This window comes from Protopterus annectens, chromosome 9.part0 (genome assembly GCF_019279795.1).
Source record: "Protopterus annectens isolate FY-2018-M chromosome 9.part0, PAN1.0, whole genome shotgun sequence".
Taxonomy (NCBI): domain Eukaryota; kingdom Metazoa; phylum Chordata; order Ceratodontiformes; family Protopteridae; genus Protopterus; species Protopterus annectens.
In genome coordinates this window covers 967,132,232-967,151,126 of record NC_056743.1, presented here as the reverse complement: position 1 = coordinate 967,151,126, position 18,895 = coordinate 967,132,232, and the positions used below count along the sequence as shown (strand labels likewise).

The 18,895-nt window shown below is 47.6% G+C and overlaps 1 protein-coding gene across 1 annotated transcript in view; it reads left to right on the top strand.

Moving 5' to 3' along the window:
* Positions 1-18,895, top strand: part of MCRS1 (microspherule protein 1) — a 1,081,536-nt gene that overhangs the window by 342,819 nt on the left and 719,822 nt on the right. The window contains exon 13 of the mRNA XM_044083711.1: positions 110-138. Within this exon, the coding sequence (XP_043939646.1) occupies positions 110-138 (29 nt within the window). The remainder of the gene's footprint in view (positions 1-109; positions 139-18,895) is intronic.

Here is an 18,895-nt window from a genome sequence, read left to right as displayed (position 1 = left end):
CGTTAAAACACTAGAATGAATGAATCTGTAGTAGTACACTTAATATATATGAAAAATGTTTTTTTATAAATCTGTTGATTTTTTTTTTTTTCCTATTTTCTTTAAACAGAGACAGCCGAGATGAAGTACTAGAACATGGTAAGTCACAAATCTTATTTTTCCAGGCCCTCTGTACTGGGTGGAACAATTTGGCAAGTCCATTTTATGCCTGCTTTGTAGCTTTTCTTGTTCCTTAAACTTTGAAATCTCTTGCTTGAGGCACATCTCCTTTGGCCTGCACATGGCATCCAGAATGTGGATTAAGGGGTATATGCATGCTTGTCCCTTTTATTGTCAATTCTTTCTAGTGCATCAAACATTTTAAGTTTCTTTCTAATATGTATCATTGGAAAGTTGGTGCTTTCACTACTATTACAGCATAAACCTCTACATCCCCATGTAGTTTTCCTCTTACTATATTCACATTATAGTAGCTGCTTTTCTTTTTTTTTCTGTGGAAGCAGGTGATGTCTTATGTGGCTTTCTCAGTTCACGGCAGATTGTCTTATGTGACTTTCTCACATGGCAAACCTTCAATCCTGCAACCTGCTCATGTTCCAGGGAAGACTGAGGTCATTGTCAGCAGAGATGGACCAACAAAGGTTCAGAGGATTTGCTGCATGATACCAGACAAAAGATGGAAAGGTGAAAACCAAAGTCTGACTCAAAGATCCACTACTTCAGTTGTCCCCTTATCCGGAGATCATTTCTCTTTAGTTGAGAGGTCATTGTCCTTCGTTGTGTTTGCATACATAATTGGTTCCAAATAATTTTGTAGAATTCCTCTTCCACAGGGAGGACCCACACTGTGGAGTGAGATGTAGTTTGACTGTCTTTCTTCCTTGTTCACCGAGGCAAGCTGATACTCCATGTGTTTCTGAGGATTGAGCCTTCAGATCCCCTGGGACAGGTTTCTGGGTCTGAAATCAGTGTCTGGAAGAATGGGCTCCCTTATGAGAGATTTGACTGCTTATACCCTCTGAGATGGCTCCTACCCTTTTACATCCTTTGCAGGCCCCTTGGCTGTCCTCATCACAGTGCTGATCTTTGTTCTCTTCAGCATGTGGTGGAAATGTCTGACGGTGTGACAGATTGCACTGTGACATTTCAATGTCAGAACTAGGCCATGCATTAGAATTTTACTTTCTGTTGCTAGCTGTAACACGTGCCTCCCTGCCATCTGCTCGGATAGCTTTATACACCATGTTGAGTTGTCTTTTTCCCCAACTGCACTGTACATGGGTGGTGGTGTTCTAAAAACTGGCCGTTGGAGTGAGCTGGAAGAGGCCTTCTTCCTATTTCTGTGACTCTTTAGATATTGTCAGATCTGAGAGAGCAGAGATCCCTGTGACAGAAATGGTCATGGTCAGTAAGTCTTACTCCTGTAATAGCTTTTTTTCTTGAGAACCCTTCCTTCCTTTTGAGAAGACCTCAGATGTTATGTAGTCATATTTCGCCTACATTCTTACCCGTGGGTTCGGAGCCGAATATCCGCTCCGACTCTGCCTATTTTAGTAGCTCAAAAGTCTCTGGCTGGGCTAAGAGGGTATCCCATGGTACACTACTTCGTATCCCCAGATCTCGTTTGCTGCTTGTAGAGCTCGGATGTGGTCTTGCTTGGCTGTGGCGAAGTACCTCTTTTTTTTTTCACTTATTTCTCTTGAGAAATTGGTTGCTTTATACTCTAAAGCTATTTTAATAGCTATATCTTGCTGCTGTTGCTGTGATTGTGTGTTCCTTGGTGTTTTTGTGGTATCCCTAACTGTTCCCATGGGCTAGGCACGTTTTAGTTAGAGGACCTAGTCCCTCCCTTAGTGAGTTTTTCATGCATTTGTTCTTTGTATTGCTTGAAGAACCATTTTAGTTAGAGGTTCTTTCTGTGGTCTCATTTTGTTGCTAATTGTTTGTTTAGGGCTTCGTTCAGTCTGTGTAGTACTGTTTGCTAGTGAACATTGTGGGCTTTCCCGCCCGTTTTGGAGTTTAACTGTTCTCTAGAGTAGCAGATAATGTCTAAGGATCAGAAGGAACATAAGCCGCCTGGCTTTAAAAAATGTTCAAAATGCGGATATAAAATGTCCATCACAGATGGACACTCTCTCTACTGCCTTGGAGCCATCCATTTGCAGGAGTCGTGTAGCTTTTGCCATGCCTTCAGTCCTAGGGTGCTCCAAGAGAGAAAGAACAAATTGAATTTAAAGGGACTGCTTAAACCGTCTTGAGGAAGCTATAGATTCGGCTTCCAGCTCTGTCGAAATCTAAAGCCTCCAAGTCCAAGAAAAGGTCTCCGGCTCCATTTGCATCTTCGGAGCCTCCGGAGAAGATTGCTATATTGGACTCTGATTCCTTGGCTCCACTGTCCTCTGGGGCCATGGGAGGTATCTGTGTTTAGTGAATCGGCGTCCGCTCCAATCATTCTCGAACCATTCGGAGCCGGTCGCTTAGTGTGAGGCATGGTTCACCAGATAAGAGATCCCAATCTCCATCCATCTCCTCCAAATCCTCCAGGCTTTCTGATTTGGATGTGGATAGGGTAGTGCAGAGGCTCCTGCAGTCGCCAGTGTTGGCTAAATTGTTTTTGGCTCCAACCCAGTCGCCTCCGGAGCCAGTTCCTATGGCTGTTTTGATGAGTCCTCCTCCGAGCACATCTTTGTTGTCGGAGCCGGTATGTTCCTCTCCAAGTGATGTTCTTGCACCAGCTCCGATACCTTCCTTGGGTTTATCGGTGCCGACCTCTGCTCCGACCAGGTCTGTTCCGTCCACAGGGTTCGAGACTCCGGTCTCCTCTGTCGGGCCCGAGGGGGATACTTAGGGACATCTTCTGGTTCCGAGTCTCCCACTCGGTGCGTCGGCTCAGGGGATCCCAGTCGTGGCCTTGGAGGTCGGTCCTCGGACTCTCACTTCCATTGCTGACCTTGAGGAATCAGAAGGATTCCCCCAAGTCTTCCTCTGAAGATGTTTCCTTCTCGGATATCCTGGAGATACTGAAACAGAGGAGTCTGGCCTTCCAAAACCCCTTCCGAAGAGGAGTCGGTATTCCTTAAGGCTTTTGGTGCTCAACCCTCTGCCTCCTGGGTGTTCTCCACCCTTCGATGAACTTCTTGACCTTATTTGTCGAAGGGTGTGGGGAAAACCCTGATTCAGTGGAGCCCGTACCCAGGCATCCCAACAAATTTCTCTCCTTCCCCTCAGGGAAAAGTTTCTATCAAAGGGGAGTCCCTGTAGATGCCATGGTGGTGGCGGCGGCAGCCACCCAGAAGGAAGTTGCAGAGTCTTCCTCATCGGTCCATCCTCCTAACAAGGAGTCTAGGACTGTGGACCAGTATGGGAAGCGTACCCTGTCTTCAGCCACCTTCACTTTACGGTCGCTGAATTACTTGTCTCCACTCAGCTCGAGAGAGAGATCTCCTTAAAGAACTGGGAGATACTCTTGTGGGTAACATACCTGAGGCGGTGGCTCAGACAGAACGCACAGGTTTCTACCCTCAACTCCATCGCAAACTCGTCCATGTGACTCATTTCCTATGCGGCTGTGGGAGCGAGTAGGGCGGCCAGCTCCGGGGTAGCCCTTAGAAGGCAAGACTGGCTGCGCCTGTGTCACTTTGCTGAGGCCTTCAAGTCTTCCTTGACTGATGCCCCTTTTGATGGTTCCTCCTTGTTTGGGACCAAAGTGAAAGACACCCTCACCAGGTGCGAGCAAGAGGGAAAGACCCTGTCTGCCGTAGGGGTCTGTTTTTCCCTTCCGTCTAGGCCTTATCCCAAGGCTCAGCGGGGGGAAAGATGTGGTTCAAGAAATCACAAAGGTTTTTTTTCCTGCCGCACAAGGTGAACCCCCCTCCAGAGGCAGGGGAGGGGGGAGTTATTCAGGGAGATGTCGCCCCCAGAGGCAGAGGGGGCCCCCGCAATTCTGGAGACCGCGACTCCCCATACTCTCATTCCTGAGGGTGTGCCCGACTGTGCTTATCCGGAGCCAGTCGGGGGTCGAATTTCCTTGTATCCGGAAGCCTGGGAAAACATCACCCAGGTCTGATGGGTGTTGAGGATATTTTCCGGAGGTTACCTCATTCCATTCTCTTCAGTACCCCTTCCAATAAGAAAAATCCTGGACGTTCCACCCAGTCAAAGGGATCAAGCAGCCTCAAAGATATCTCGGCTGCTAGAAAAAGGAGCCATCCAACCAGTCCCCTCAGACCAAATCGGGTTAGGGACTTAAGATTCTTTTTGGTGCCGAAAAGAACAGGGGACCTGAGACCCATACTAGATCTCAGTCAACTCGACAATTACGTACACAAGTCTAAATTCCATATGGTCACTCTACAATCGATTCTCCCATTGTTGGGAGAGGAAGGATGGATGTGCTCCATCGACCTCAAGGATGCCTACTACCATGTCAAAATGGACAGGGCATCCAGGTGTCACCTACACTTCCGGCTGGGAGCCAGTCACTTCCAGTTTCGAACCCTGCCCTTTGGTCTCACCACAGCCCCCAGGGTGTTCACCAAGTGTATGGCAGTGGTGATGGCTCACTTGAGACGTCAAGGATTCCAGGTGTTTCCGTACCTGGATGACTGGCTCCTCACAGCCCCCCCACCAGGCATCAACTAATTCAGACCAGGGACGCTACCATCAGTCTGTCACCAATTAGGCATCACAATAAACTGGAAAAAAGTCTGCCTTATTGCCCTTACAGAGTGTCACCTTTATAGGAGCAGAATTGGACACCATTCAAATGCGAGCATTCTTACCACAAGAAAGGATCACAGGGTTGCAACAACAAATTCTCACGCTGATCCCCCTGAGACATGCGAAGCAAGACTGATTCTACAACTCCTAGGGACCATGGCGGTGACTCTCATGTTGGTTCCTGTAGCGAGATTACACATGAGACGACTTCAATGGCTCCTCTTTGTCCAGTGGTCTCTCTAAAGATTTCCGCTTTCCCTTCCAATCTTAATGACAGATGCAAGCAGGACCTCCGTTGTTGGCTGTGCACCAACAACTTGAACGGGGGAAAGCCCTTTGTTCCACCCGTCCCTGTTGCCACGGTGACCACAGACGCCTCCCAGGTGGGGGGGGGCATTATCTCGGCAGGACGGTCCAAGGCACGTGGCAGGAGCACGAGATACATTTACACACAAACGTCCTGGAGATGAGCAGTGCTTCTTGCGTTGCAGGCACTTCAAGAAGTTCTTCCTCTAGGGACTATTGCGATACACTCAGACAACATGTCAGTAGTGTGGTATCTCAACAAGCAAGGGGGAAACCCGATCTTACCCACTATGCAGAGAGGCCATGCGCGTGTGGCATTGGGCAATAGCTTCCCAACGGTTTCTGGTGGCAATACACATTCCGGGGAAGACCAATGTAATAGCAGACAAACTAAGGGTGATTCTTATGCCCTACGAGTGGTCCCTGAATCGCCTGGTTGCAGAGCGAATCTTCAGCAGATGGGGTCAACCTTGCTGTGACCTTTTTGCCAGCCCTCTCAATGCGAAATACAGCAACTACTTCTCGCTGATCCCCCCCCCACTGGGGGAATCACCCAGGGATGCTCTGGTTCACAATTGACCCTCCGGTCTGCTTTATGCTTTCCCTCCATTTCCCCTTCTCTCAAGGTTGATTCAGAAAGCACATTCTTTGGGAAGCAGAATGATTCTGATTGCCCCACACTGGCCTTGTCAGGTATGGTTCCCCTTCCTTCAACCTTACATTGTGGATACTCCTTGGATTCTGGAACCCTTTCCAGATTTACTGATGCACATGTCGGGACAGTTCCACCCCTCTCTGAGGACACTCCGGTTGACTGCCTGGCTACTCCACTTCCATTATTAGTCAGATGTCACAATTTTTCACCGGAAGTAGTCCATATATTATCGTCCTCTCATAAGCCATCCACTAGAAAAATCTACTCTAGCAAATAGAAAAGGTTCTCTATCTGGGCTCATTCTAGAGGCATTGATCCCTACACGGCTCCAATTGATTCGATTCTTGAGTTTTTGTCTATGCTGTTCTATCAAGGGGTCCACATCAGCCACCATCAAAGTTCAGCTGGTGGCTATATCAAACTTCCACGTGGCCAATGAGCCTAGCCTTATGGCACACAGATTATGTAAAGCATTCCTTAAAGGTACTCTATTACTTCGTCCCCCAGTATCCCAACCTGTCATGCCCTGGGACCTCAATTTTGTTCAAGCCCTCACTTTCACCATTCAAGCTTGCAGCTACATGTGAGTTAAAAATTTTTAACATGGAAAACAGCATTTTTAACAGCAGTCACTTCAGCGAGGCGGGTCTCTGAAATTCAAGCCCTCTCCATCAAACCCCCATATTTGATCTTCCATAAAGATAGTCTCTTTTTAGACCAAACCCATCATTCCTTCCCAAAGTGGCTTCTGTGTCTAATATGAATCACTCTGAGCTGCCAGTTTTCTTCCCCAATTTTTCTAACAAGGCAGAATCCAGATTTCACCAATTGGATGTACATAGACAGTTACGCTTCTATCTACACCGGATGAGAGATATCTGGAAATCTGACCAACTCTGTCTCCTTTTCAGAAAACCGGTCTGGTTCTCCGGTGTCCCAGGTCACGCTGTCTAGATGGATAGCCAGTTGTATTTCTTTCATCTATCAGACAGCAGGTAAAAATTTGCCTTTTCCAGCTAAAGCCCACTCCACAAGAGCGGTCTCCACATCCACAGCCTATCAAGCTAGATTGTCAATGGATGATATGTGCTGCGGCTACTTGGGCTTCTCCTCACACCGTTTTCTCATTACAAATTGGACGTGGTTTCCAGGGGCAGATCTTCATTTGGCTCCACAGTTCTCAGGAGTATTTTCCTATGAGCCACCCAGGATGTAGGTGCTAGGGACACTGCCCCACGGGTAAGAATGTAGGCGAGATAGGACTACATAACATCAAGAGGTTATTTACTCACCATAACGTTCGATGTATGTAGTCCATCTCGACTCACATTCGTTCTTACCCTTCCCCCTTTCCCCTGCCTGGAGGATTTGGAAGTTAGATTGTATCCTGCAGAGTCCCTTTGAATAGTTTTTGTTTGTATGGATGCGTGGTATGTATGCAGTAATTATGTTAGCGGCAAACTAGATCTGGGGATAGGAAGCACTGTACCATGGGATACCATCTTAGCCCAGCCAATCAGAGACTTTTGAGCTAGTAAAATAGGCCAAGTTGGAGCCGATATTCGGCTCCGAACCCACGGGTAAGAATGTGAGGCAAGACAGACTACATACATCGAACGTTATGGTGAGTACATAACTTCTTGATGTTAAGTTGTCAATCTTGCCTTCTTTCTTGCTGGATGGGTTCAGAGCGGATCCTCGGCTCCGACTCGGCCACTCTAAAAGCTCGAGAGCTAGTTCCACCGGCTCGAGGCTCCCCTATATCCCACAATGCTAGGCGGTAACTCCTCAGATCTCGTTTGCCGCTACAGCGATCGAGGTGTGTTCCTACCGGCTCAGGTTAGTTTTCTGGTAAAGAACTAGTTTCTTAGCCTTTTTTCCCCCTTTAAAGTTAGTTTTCTTCTAAATAGTTAGTTTTAAATTAGTTTATCCCATTCTCGTTAACTTCCCACCCCTTTTTTACCACAAAATCTCAAAAATGTTCCCTCGGGCCCTAGGCCCAGTCCCTCCCTTCCTATAGTGAGTGATTGTGTTTTATAGGGAATTTTAGTTCTAACTACTATAATTTGTTTTAAATTAGTGTTAATTTAACCCTAAGTGTAATCGGTGTGTGTGCTTGTGTGTGTGCTTGTGTGTTGCACTTTCCCTTAGATATGTCTAAGGAATCAAAGGTCTCAGGCTTTAAGAAGTGTGACTCGTGCTGTCAGAAGATGTCTCTGACAGACGGTCACACTTCTTGTGTGTACTGCCTGGGACCTTTGCACCTGCAGGACTCATGTGCTGTTTGCCATGTCTTCAGCCCTAGAGTCCTGCAGGAGCGAAAAAATAAACTTATTTTAAGGGGCTTACTTAAGCCTGAGGGTCCCTCGACTCAGTCATCGGGGAAACCCTCTAAGCCTTCTAGACCTTCGGCTCCAGCCTCTGAGCCGTCTTCTGGAGGCCCTAAAGCTATTCGAACATCGGCTCCGGCCGGAGCCGATGAAACTCGAATACAAGCCCCTATGGTGTCCTCGGCTCCGGCCGGAGCCGAGGAAAACATTACTCTGTCGGCTCCGATTTATGTTATCGGAACCGACATCTAGAAAAAGGTCCCGATCTCCATCTATCGGCTCCGTTCATTCGGCTCCAGCATCACCCTTGCTATCTGAACAGAGCCATAGATCCCACTCTTCTAGGTCTTCCAGGTTATCGGACCATGACCTTCAGAGAGTAGTGAGTCGACTTCTTAAGTCCGAGGCATTAGCCCAGATGCTTCAAAGTCCGACTCAACAGTCGAGACCTTCTCCTACCACTCAAACTATTCCTCCTCTGACTCTTTTGAGTTCGGAGCCGGGCCGGCTCGGACCAGAGACTGTGGTGGCATCGGAACCGATACCTTTGTCTTCGGTTCCATCGTCTGCTCTGATGTTGTCTTTGGAAGAATCTTGGCGCCGGACTTCCCTCGTCTGTTCCGAGGGGGTGAGTGGCATCGGACCCTTGTCCGACCCCGCTCTCCCTCTCGGTGCTTTGGTGCTGGTGAGTTCGGCTCCGACATCGGCCTCGGAGCCATCACTGTCGGTGCCGGGGGAGAATGTCCTTCAAGGATGCATCTGCAGTCCTAACAAATGGGTTGTCCTGCCTCAGGCAGCCCTTCGGTCGGCCGGATTCCAAAGTCTGGGTCTGGCCTCGGCTGATGTCGCACTTCACCCGACGTCATAGCTGCTGTTAATTGGGTATAAAGGCATCAGCCAACGCCATTTTCCTAAGTCTTTCTTGCCGCGTGGCGCCCGAAGCAGAAGCTGTTCGCAAGTGCCGGTCGGTCAGAACCAGAGATTGCTACTACCGAAGACTTCTAAAAAGCTAAGTACCCCGTTGGGGACTCTTTCTTGCCTCAGCCGATGTCAGAAAAAGTGAATAACTGTTTAACTTGTGGGAAACAAATACCTCATAAAGATTTCCACTCTTACTGCCTACCTTGTTTAGGCCCAGACCACGGCGTAGCAGCTTGTCTAGCCTGTGCTTCCTTCAACCGACGGACACTTAGACGTCGGTCGGAGTTTGCAGAGGAGTTTTTCGGCTCCGCTTTTGCTTATAACATGCCGTCGGAGACTCCAACTTCACAATTAGCTAAAAAGCGTAAGGAAAAGGACCGACACTCGCGGTCCACGGTTTCGGCCGAAACCGCGGTTAAGCCAACCGCGAGTGTCTCTGTTTCGGCTGAAACAGAGTCCACGGTTCTACCTTCGGCCGAAAGCATGCCTCCTACAACCGAGGCCTCATCCAGCATGGCTGAATCTGCTACTGAATTTCCACCTGCTCTTACAGGTTCTCAGGATTTATCAGATACTATCCCCTTAGATCTATCTACTCCTGCACGTGGAGCTGCTAGGCCCCCTGCATCCATGTCAATTAAGGCTTTTGCCAGGGCTAAAGCAGCTAAATCAACAAAGACCGGGCCTGCTATAAAACCCCCTCTCACAGGCCTAACTCTAGTACTCAAATGCTTAGTCTAGCAGAGGATCTCATTTCTTTGATCAGGGGATCCCAGCCTCACCCTGACAGGGCCTCTCACCCCCCTCCAGAGAAGAGGCCTAGAGCAGAGCCCCCTGAGCCAGTTTCTACTGATTACTCCTCTGATGATTCAGAAAATACAAATCCTCCAGAAGGCCCTTATTCTCCATATGAGGATTCAGATGCAGAAGACTCCATTCCTTCTGCCTCTCCTCCTGAGGAATTTTCTTTTGGGGAAACCTTGCATGCTATGAGAGAACAATTTCAATGGCAGGGCCAGGATTTTTCAGACTCTAGAAAAAGGCTTAGGACCTTTTTACATTTGCCACAGCATAGGCCTTTAGCCATTCCTCCAGTACTTACAGTTGTGGATGATGCATTTAATGATGCTTGCACTGCTCCTGACTCTCTTCCTCCGGCCCCTGCTAAGCCCGACAGATACTACAGGGTTCCGGACACACATTATCACTTGTATAAGGCTCCTATGGCAGATCCTGAAACTATTTCACAGGGCCTCAAAGCTGTAGCAACTGCCTCTGCCAAAAACACCCTCCCCTCTGAAAGAGAATCTAGGGCTTTAGAGAGATGGGGTAAAAAAGTGTATACTTCTGCTACTCTTTCGGCCAGGGCCTTAAACTGTCAATTTCACATGATTCAGTACCAGGAATTTGTTAGATCAGATAACTAAAAAAACTGTCCTCCCCTGAACCTTTAGACCATAAGTCCCTTCAGGAATTGGTACATAACACTCAGCAGGTTAGTAATCATTCCTTAAAATGCGGCTATGATGCACTGGAGGCTTCCTTTAGATCAGCTATGACTGGTACAGTGATCAGAAGGCATGCATGGTTAAAAGAGCAATCCTTACCAGACCATGTAAAGTCAAAGCTCCTAGATGCTCCCATGGAAAAACACAGTTTGTTTGGCTCCCCTGCACAGCAAGTGTTGAAGAAGGTGGAAGAAAAAGCGAAATCTGTCCAGACAGACAAGGATTTCTTACAGGTCCAGCCTCCAAGGTTTAGTAGGAACTGGCCTTCCAAGAATTGGTCCTTTCCAGACACCACCAGAGCACAGAGAGGCAGGAATAGGTGGCCAAGAGGCAGAGGTCAATCCAGAGGTGCCTACAGGGGACGTCAGTGGCAGCCTAACAACCAGAAAAGTACTGCCACAGATCCAGCCACTACCACTTCCACAGGACAATCACAGTGACTTGGCTCTGAAACCGCCTACCAGGGAACAACTAGAAGCACCCTTAGGCGGAAAGCTAGCATTATTTTCAGTAAACTGGCATTACATTACAGGAGACAAATGGATTTTACAGACAATAGACAAAGGTTACAGGTTTTACTTCCATACTCTACCAAGGAAGAGAGGAATGCCAAACCTACCTCCAAACCAAAAGACAAACGCTCTAGAACAAATAGACCACTTGTTAAGGATGAGAGCTATAGAAAAGGTACCATCCATGGAACAAGGACAAGGATTTTACTCCAGACTTTTCCTGGTACCAAGAAAGGAAAACCAATGGAGACCTATTCTCGACCTGTCCGCTCTGAACACATATCTCATTGTTATGCTGACCCTACAGCAACTTCTTCCCATGCTGGGCAAGGAGTCTTGGCTGGTAACTCTAGATCTCAAGGAGGCATACCTGCACGTCCCCATATGACCAAATTGCAGAAGATACCTCAGATTTCTTGCAGGATCAGAGCATTATCAATTCTCAGCATTGCCTTTTGGCTTATCTACTGCGCCCAGAGTATTCACGAAATGCCTGGCATCAGTAATTGCTCATTGCAGGCTTCAGGGAATTCAAATTTATCCATACCTGGATGACTGCCTGTTACAAGCGGACAACAAAAACAAATTAACAGAAGATTTGAGAAAGGTTATTCACCTATTGCAAGCCCTGGGATACACAGTCAACATAAAAAAGTCAAGGCTGATACCATCCCAAAGGATAACCTTCTTAGGTGCAGAACTGGACACATCAAACCAAATGGCATTCCTCACAGCAGAAAAGCAGAAGCACCTACCACTCTATTTCATGGCATTAACAACGCAGAACCAGCTTACAGCAAGGAAAGTCTTGCAAGCCCTGGGTTACATGGCATCCTGCATAATATTGATTCCACATGCCAGACTACATATGAGAAAATTGCAATGGTACCTAAGGAATTTATGGTCTCAGCACAAGCACAGCCTAGAAACCCAAATTCCAATAATTCCATGCCTGAAGCAAGAATTCCGGTGGTGGGCTCAGGCCTGTCAGTTGAACAAAGGACTGCCCTTCCACAGCCCTCACCCAAGCCAGACTATCACCACGGACGCCTCAGACCTCGGTTGGGGGGCACACATGGTGGACAAGTGCATACAAGGCTTATGGACTCAAGACCAGCTGAACCTACACATAAATCAGAGATGCTGGCAGTAAAGCAGGCAATTCAGACATTCAGACCGTTTCTTCAACAGGGTCATTTGCTGATAAGGACGGACAACACCACAGTTATGTGGTATATCAACAAACAGGGAGGCACACATTCATATCCTCTATGCTGGATGGCAATGGACCTCTGGAATGTGGCCCTGAACCTCAACATTCAGCTCCAGGCAATATTTGTGCCAGGAAAAGAAAATATACTAGCAGACATCTTGAGCAGAACTACCACGGATGCCCACGAATGGATGCTGCATCCAGACATCTTCAAATCCATTACAAGGAAATGGGGACTACCAGAAGTGGACCTATTCGCTTCCCCACACAACCACCAATTGAAAAAGTTCTGCACAAGGACATACCACCCACTTGCTTGGAAGGTGGACTCCCTATCCTTCAGTTGGGAAAACCTGACAGCATATGCATTCCCACCTCTTCCTTTGATGCACAAAGTGCTACTGAAGATCAAAGAAGATCACCCAAGGATCATCCTGATAGCTCCAGACTGGCCGAGGCAGCATTGGTACCCGCTACTGAGGAGTATTTCTCGGGAACACTCTTGGCCTCTACCCCTAGTTCCTTTACTGCTAACACAGAACAGCTTCAAAATCCGGCATCCAAACTTGAAAACACTGCAGCTAGCTGCTTGGAACATTGCATAAGACAAAATAACCCAGATTTATCTCAAAGGGTTAAAGACATTATCTTGGAGGCTCACAGACCCTCAACAAGAAAAACTTATTCAGCAAAATGGAAAAGATCTCATTTGGAGTGCAGCAAAAGGAGAAAATGTATCACTGGCAAACATAGCCAGCATCCTGGAATATTTAGCAGAGCTTTTCCACAATGGCCTGTCCTACTCCTCCATCAAGATTCATGCATCAGCAATTTCAGCAGAATACAACATGGATCCTCCAGTCTTTTCTCATCCTCTTCTCAGGCAGTTCCTGAGGAATTAAAAATGTAAAGCCACCAAGGAAGCCACCATTGCCTACATGGGACTTGAACTTTGTGTTAGAAAAGTTGACACTTCCCCCTTTTGAACCAGCAGCAACAGCAGAATTACAGTACTTATCTTGGAAAACTGCTTTCCTGCTTGCAATCACTTCAGCAAGAAGGGTTTCTGAATTACAGGCATTAATGGCAGTACAGCCCTTCCTTATCTTCCATCAGGATAGAGTATCCATGAGAACTAATCCTACTTTTATGCCAAAGGTGGTCTCCAGGGTATCATTAAACCAAGCAATCCACCTACCTACATTCTTCCCCAACCCACAGAACAGGGGGGAAAAGACTACTACATACCTTGGATGTGCATAGGCAATTGCGCTACTACCTGGACAGAACCAAGAACAATAGAAAAACTGACCAACTTCTGGTAGCATATGCAACAGGAATGGAAGAAAAAGCAATTTCAAAACAGACAATCTCAAAATGGATAGGAAATTGCATTAGATTTTGTTACTCTTTTCATGGAAAGACAACTCCAGAAAACATCAGACCTCACTCCACAAGGGCTACAGCCACTACAACAGCTTTTTTACGAGGAGTGGCTACCAAAGACATTTTAGAGGCTGCTACTTGGAGCTCCGTGCATACATTTGCCAAGCATTATAATCTACCTTTATACTCCAGATCCCAAGCAGGTTTTGCCACTGCTGTTTTGCAAGGGATCTTAACTACACCATAATCTTCTTAGTACCTCCTCCCCCAGTTTGGCTATGGTATTCTACCCATTTGTTAGGACTGCAGATGCATCCTTGAAGGACATAGTACAGTTTTGTACCTACCATAAATGTAGATGTCCGAGAGGTATGCATCTGCAGTCAGGATTACCCACCCTCCTTCCCCTCTGTGGTACTCCTAGGGTATTTGCCCATCTTGTAGCTAGCTGGGGGAATCTATTATGGTGTATTTGTTTGTATATATGTATATACTTGTTTATTTTTATTTGCTCTCTATTGTTTGGAAACATTTGCATTTATACAAATTTAGCCTTCCTAGAGGGCACCTGGCATCTGGGGCAAGAAACACTGAGGAAAATGGCGTTGGCTGATGCCTTTATACCCAATTAACAGCAGCTATGACGTCGGGTGAAGTGCGACATCAGCCGAGGCCAGACCCAGACTTTGGAATCCGGCCGACCGAAGGGCTGCCTGAGGCAGGACAACCCATTTGTTAGGACTGCAGATGCATACCTCTCGGACATCTACATTTATGGTAGGTACAAAACTGTACTTTTTCAGCTTTTCGGAGCGGAGACCTCCGGCTCTGCCTGACAGGGGTGCCTTTGAGGTCATGAGGAGCGTGTCAGAACCAGGTTCTACTCCACAGTCGGTTCTTGCTGCCCCTCCCCCTATGGTGCCTCCAGTGATTTCCACTCACTCTCTCATCCCCGACTGTAGAGAACCAGCTATTCAAGTTTCCCCTGTGGGGATCTCCTCCTCTTCCGAGGCCTCTCCTGACCCTGTAGGAGAGCCCCCTAGGAAGACACACTGTAAGAGGAAGCACATTGACTCCCCTGAGTCTGTCACCTCTGACACTGATTTAGAGGATTCTGAAGGTTCCCCTCGTTCCCCCTCTGAAGATGTCTCCTTTGCAGACATCCTTGAAATCTTAAAACAGAGGGGGAATTGGCCAGCCCTCAACCCTTCAGAGGATGAATCAGTGTACCTTGACGCATTTGGCTCTCACCCTTCCACCTCCTGGGTGTCCCCTCCCTTTGACCCCCTTATGCAAGTGGTGGCAAAGAAGGCTTGGGCGGCTCCTGACTCAGTGGAACCCACCCCCAGGAGACCATCTAAGTTCATCACAGCCCCCAAGGATAAAGAATTTCTGACCAAAGGCGTCTCTGTTGATGCTATGGTGGTGGCTGCGACTGCCAAGAAGGAGTTAGCTGATCCTTCGGTGCCTGTTCATCCTCCTAACAAGGAGTCTAGGTCGATGGACAGGTACGGGAAGCGGATGTTCTCGTCAGCGACCTTTACTATGAGATCGCTGAATTACCTGTGTCATTTTACTCTACTTCAGAGGGACTTACTCAAGGAAGCGAGTGAAATGTTGAAGGACCCAACAGCTGCGGGTTTTCAGGATAGGATGAACTCTCAGCTGGCTACCCTTAATTCTATAACCAACTCCTCCATGCGCCTCCTTTCATATGCGGCGGATGGAGCAAGTAGAGCGGCAGGTACAGGTGTAGCCTTGTGTAGGCACGCCTGGATGCGGCTTTGTAACTTTGCGGACCCTTTTAAGGCGTCCTTCACTAATTCCCCCTTTGATGGATCATCCCTTTTTGGTCCTCAAGTGAAGGAAACCCTGACTAGGTGCGAGACTGATGGCAAAACTCTTTCTGCCGTCGGAGTCCGTTTTTCTACCCCTACTAGGCCTTACCCCAAGGTCAGAAGGGGGGGAAAGATGTGGTTCCGTAAACAATCTCAAGGAGACTTGCCTGACGCACAGAGTCTATTCCCCTCTAGAGGCAGAGGGGGGAACAACAATGGTAGATGCCGTCCCAGAGGCAGAGGGGGCCCGCAGAATCAGGGCAGTCGAGAATCCTTTTCCGACAAGCCCTTTCAGCATCCCTGAGGTGTTGCCCGACTGTCCACCTTCGGAGGCAGTCGGGGGAAGGTTGTCACTGTACCCAAAAGCCTGGCTATCCCTAACTCAAGACAAGTGGGTACAGTCTATCATTTCCGAAGGCTACAGAATCCCTTTCCTTCTCATTCCGAAGCTGTCCAAAAAATCCCTTCCAGACGTTCCACCCAGTCAAAAGGAGCAAGCAGCATTAGAAATTTCAAAGCTGCTCGCAAAAAGAGCCATTCAACCAGTGCCAGCAGACCAAGTAGGATCCGGAACCTACTCCAAATTCTTTTTGGTTCCAAAGAAAACAGGGGACTGGAGACCCATTTTGGATCTCAGCAACTTGAACAAGTTTATCAAGAAAACAAAGTTCTGGATGGTCACGCTGCAGTCCATTCTTCCCCTTTTGGGACGGGACAGCTGGATGTGCTCTGTAGATCTCCAGCATGCGTACTATCACATCAAGATGAATCGACGCTCCAGGAGGTTTCTCCGCTTCAGGCTGGGAACCAGTCATTTTCAATTCAGAGCCCTGCCCTTTGGTCTCACTACAGCCCCCCGAGTGTTTACCCAAATGCATGGCAGTGGTAGCCTCTCATCTGAGACGTTAAGGATTCCAGGTGTTTCCTTATTTAGACGACTGGCTCCTCACAGCCCCCACCAAGCATCTTTTACTCCTCGCCAGAGACTACACCTTTCGCACATGTCAGGCACTAGGCATTTCAATAAACTACGAAAAGTCCGTCTTGTCGCCTTGTCGTGTTATTACTTTCATAGGCGCAAATCTAGACACAGTCAAGATGTCAGCCAGACTCGCAGAGCAGAGGATAGCAGACATACACAAACAGGTCTTTCTTCTTTTGCAAAACAACAAAGTCAAAGCCAGACGGATCCTGAAAGTCTTGGGGATTATGGCGGCGGCCATCCCTCTCCTACCATTAGCTCGCTTCCACATGAGAATTTTGCAATGGATGCTCTTCACACAATGGTCTTACCAAAGCCTCCCAATGTCCCATCCTATTCGGATAACTCAATTGTGCAAGAGTCATCTCTCTTGGTGGATCACATCTCCTCAGCTCCTCCTAGGGAGACCTTTTGTCCCTCCCCCCTCCGGTTGCTACAGTGACAACGGACGCCTCCCTGATCAGGTGGGGGGGGCATTTCCAGGGCAGGATAGTCCAGGGCATGTGGCAACCGTTCGAGTGCCACTTGCACATAAACGTCCTAGAGATGAGAGCAGTGCTTCTAGCGTTGCAAGCCCTACAAGACTCTCTTCCAAAGGGAACTATAACAATCCAGACAGACAACATGTCTGTAGTGTGGTACATCAACAAACAAGGCGGAACCAGATCTTAACCCCTATGTCGAGTGGCACTCAGACTATGGCAATGGGCGATTTCTTCTCGGCGATTTCTGTTTGCAACGCACATCCCCGGGAAGTCCAATGTGATTGCAGACAAACTGAGCAGAGCTATTCTCATGCCTCACGAGTGGTCTCTGAACAATTCAGTGTTGGATAAAGTTTTTCGAAAGTGGGGCAGGCCTTGCTGCGACCTTTTCGCTACTCCCCAAAACAGCAAGTGCGACAATTTTTTCACCCTCTTCCCCCAACCAGGCCATCCCAGCAGAGACGCTCTAGTACACGTTTGGCCCCGGGGACTTCTGTATGCCTTTCCTCCCTTCCCACTGATATCCCAGCTGATACAGAAAGCCATCGCTCAGGAAGCTTCTATGATCCTCATTGCCCCTTACTGGCCTCGACAAATTTGGTTCCCCTTTCTCCACCATTATCTGTTGGAACAACCTTGGCATCTGGACTCAGTTCCAGACCTCTTGACCCATCAGTCGGGTCAGTTGCACCACTCCCTTCCCTCTCTGAACCTCACAGCTTGGTTCCTCCAATTCCGACCTTAGCCAGGCTTCCTTTGATATCTCACTCAGAGATATTTTGATTGCCTCTCATAATCTTCCACTCGAAAGATTTATCATAGCAAGTGGAAACGTTTTTCCTATTGGGCGCAGTCAAAGAATATAGATCCTTTTACTGCTTCTATTCAAACAGTTCTAGACTTTCTAGCCAAACTTTTCCATGCAGGTTCGTCCCCATCTATCATTAGAGTTCAATTGGCTGCAATTTCGAACTTTCATGTTGGAGTCTCAGAGTCCTCTATTATGTCTCATAAACTCTGCAAGACCTTTTTAAAGGGAGTCTTTTTACTCAAACCACCCATCAGAGATCCTCCTCCTCAATGGGATCTCAATTTGGTTCTGGCATCCTTAATTCTTCTCCCCTTTAAACCTGTGGCTTCATGTTCCATAAAATTACTTTCGTGGAAGACACTCTTTTTAGTAGCTATCACCTCAGCTAGAAGAGTCTCTGAACTTCATGCTCTGTGTAGTCGACCCCCTTATCTAGTATTTCATAAAGACAGGGTGTCCTTGCGTACTAACCCGTCTTTTTTGCCCAAAGTAGCTTCATTGGCAAATTTGAATCAAACTATTGAGCTTCCTGTTTTCTTCCCAAATTATTCTAATAGGTCAGAACAAAAGTTACACTGTTTAGATATTCATCGCCAACTTAGATACTATTTAGACAGGACCAAACAATTCAGGAAATCTGACCAACTGTTTTTCTTATGCAGAAGTTAAAATGGGCCTTCCAGTCTCTAAAGTCTCTCTCTCTCTCTAGATGGCTTACTTCGTTGATTACCCTAGTGTATGAGAAGACATCAACGATTGCCATCCAAACCCAGGGCTCATTCAGCTAGAGCTTTAGCCACTTCGGTAGCTTTCCAAGATAGGATGCCTATTGATTCGATTTGTTCTGCAGCTACTTGGGCTTCTCCCCATACCTTTATTTCTCATAAGTTGGACTTGGCCTCTAGAGACCGAGCCAACTTTGGTTCCACTGTACTCAAGAGTCTGTTCCGATAGGCCACCCGGGACAAGGTGCTAGGGACGCGGTCCCATCCAGAAAGAATGAAGGCGAGATTGACAACTTAACATTTAGAAGTTATGTACCTACCATAACGTTCCATGTTAGTTGTCTTCTTCTTGCCTTCTTTCTTGCGTCCCACCCTCCTTCCCCCCAGCCAGGACAGACCTAGAAGAGTTTTTCTTGTTCCTTATGGAATTTTATTGCTGGCCTTAGCTTTCAAATGAGATCTGAGGAGTTACCGCCTAGCATTGTGGGATATAGGGGAGCCTCG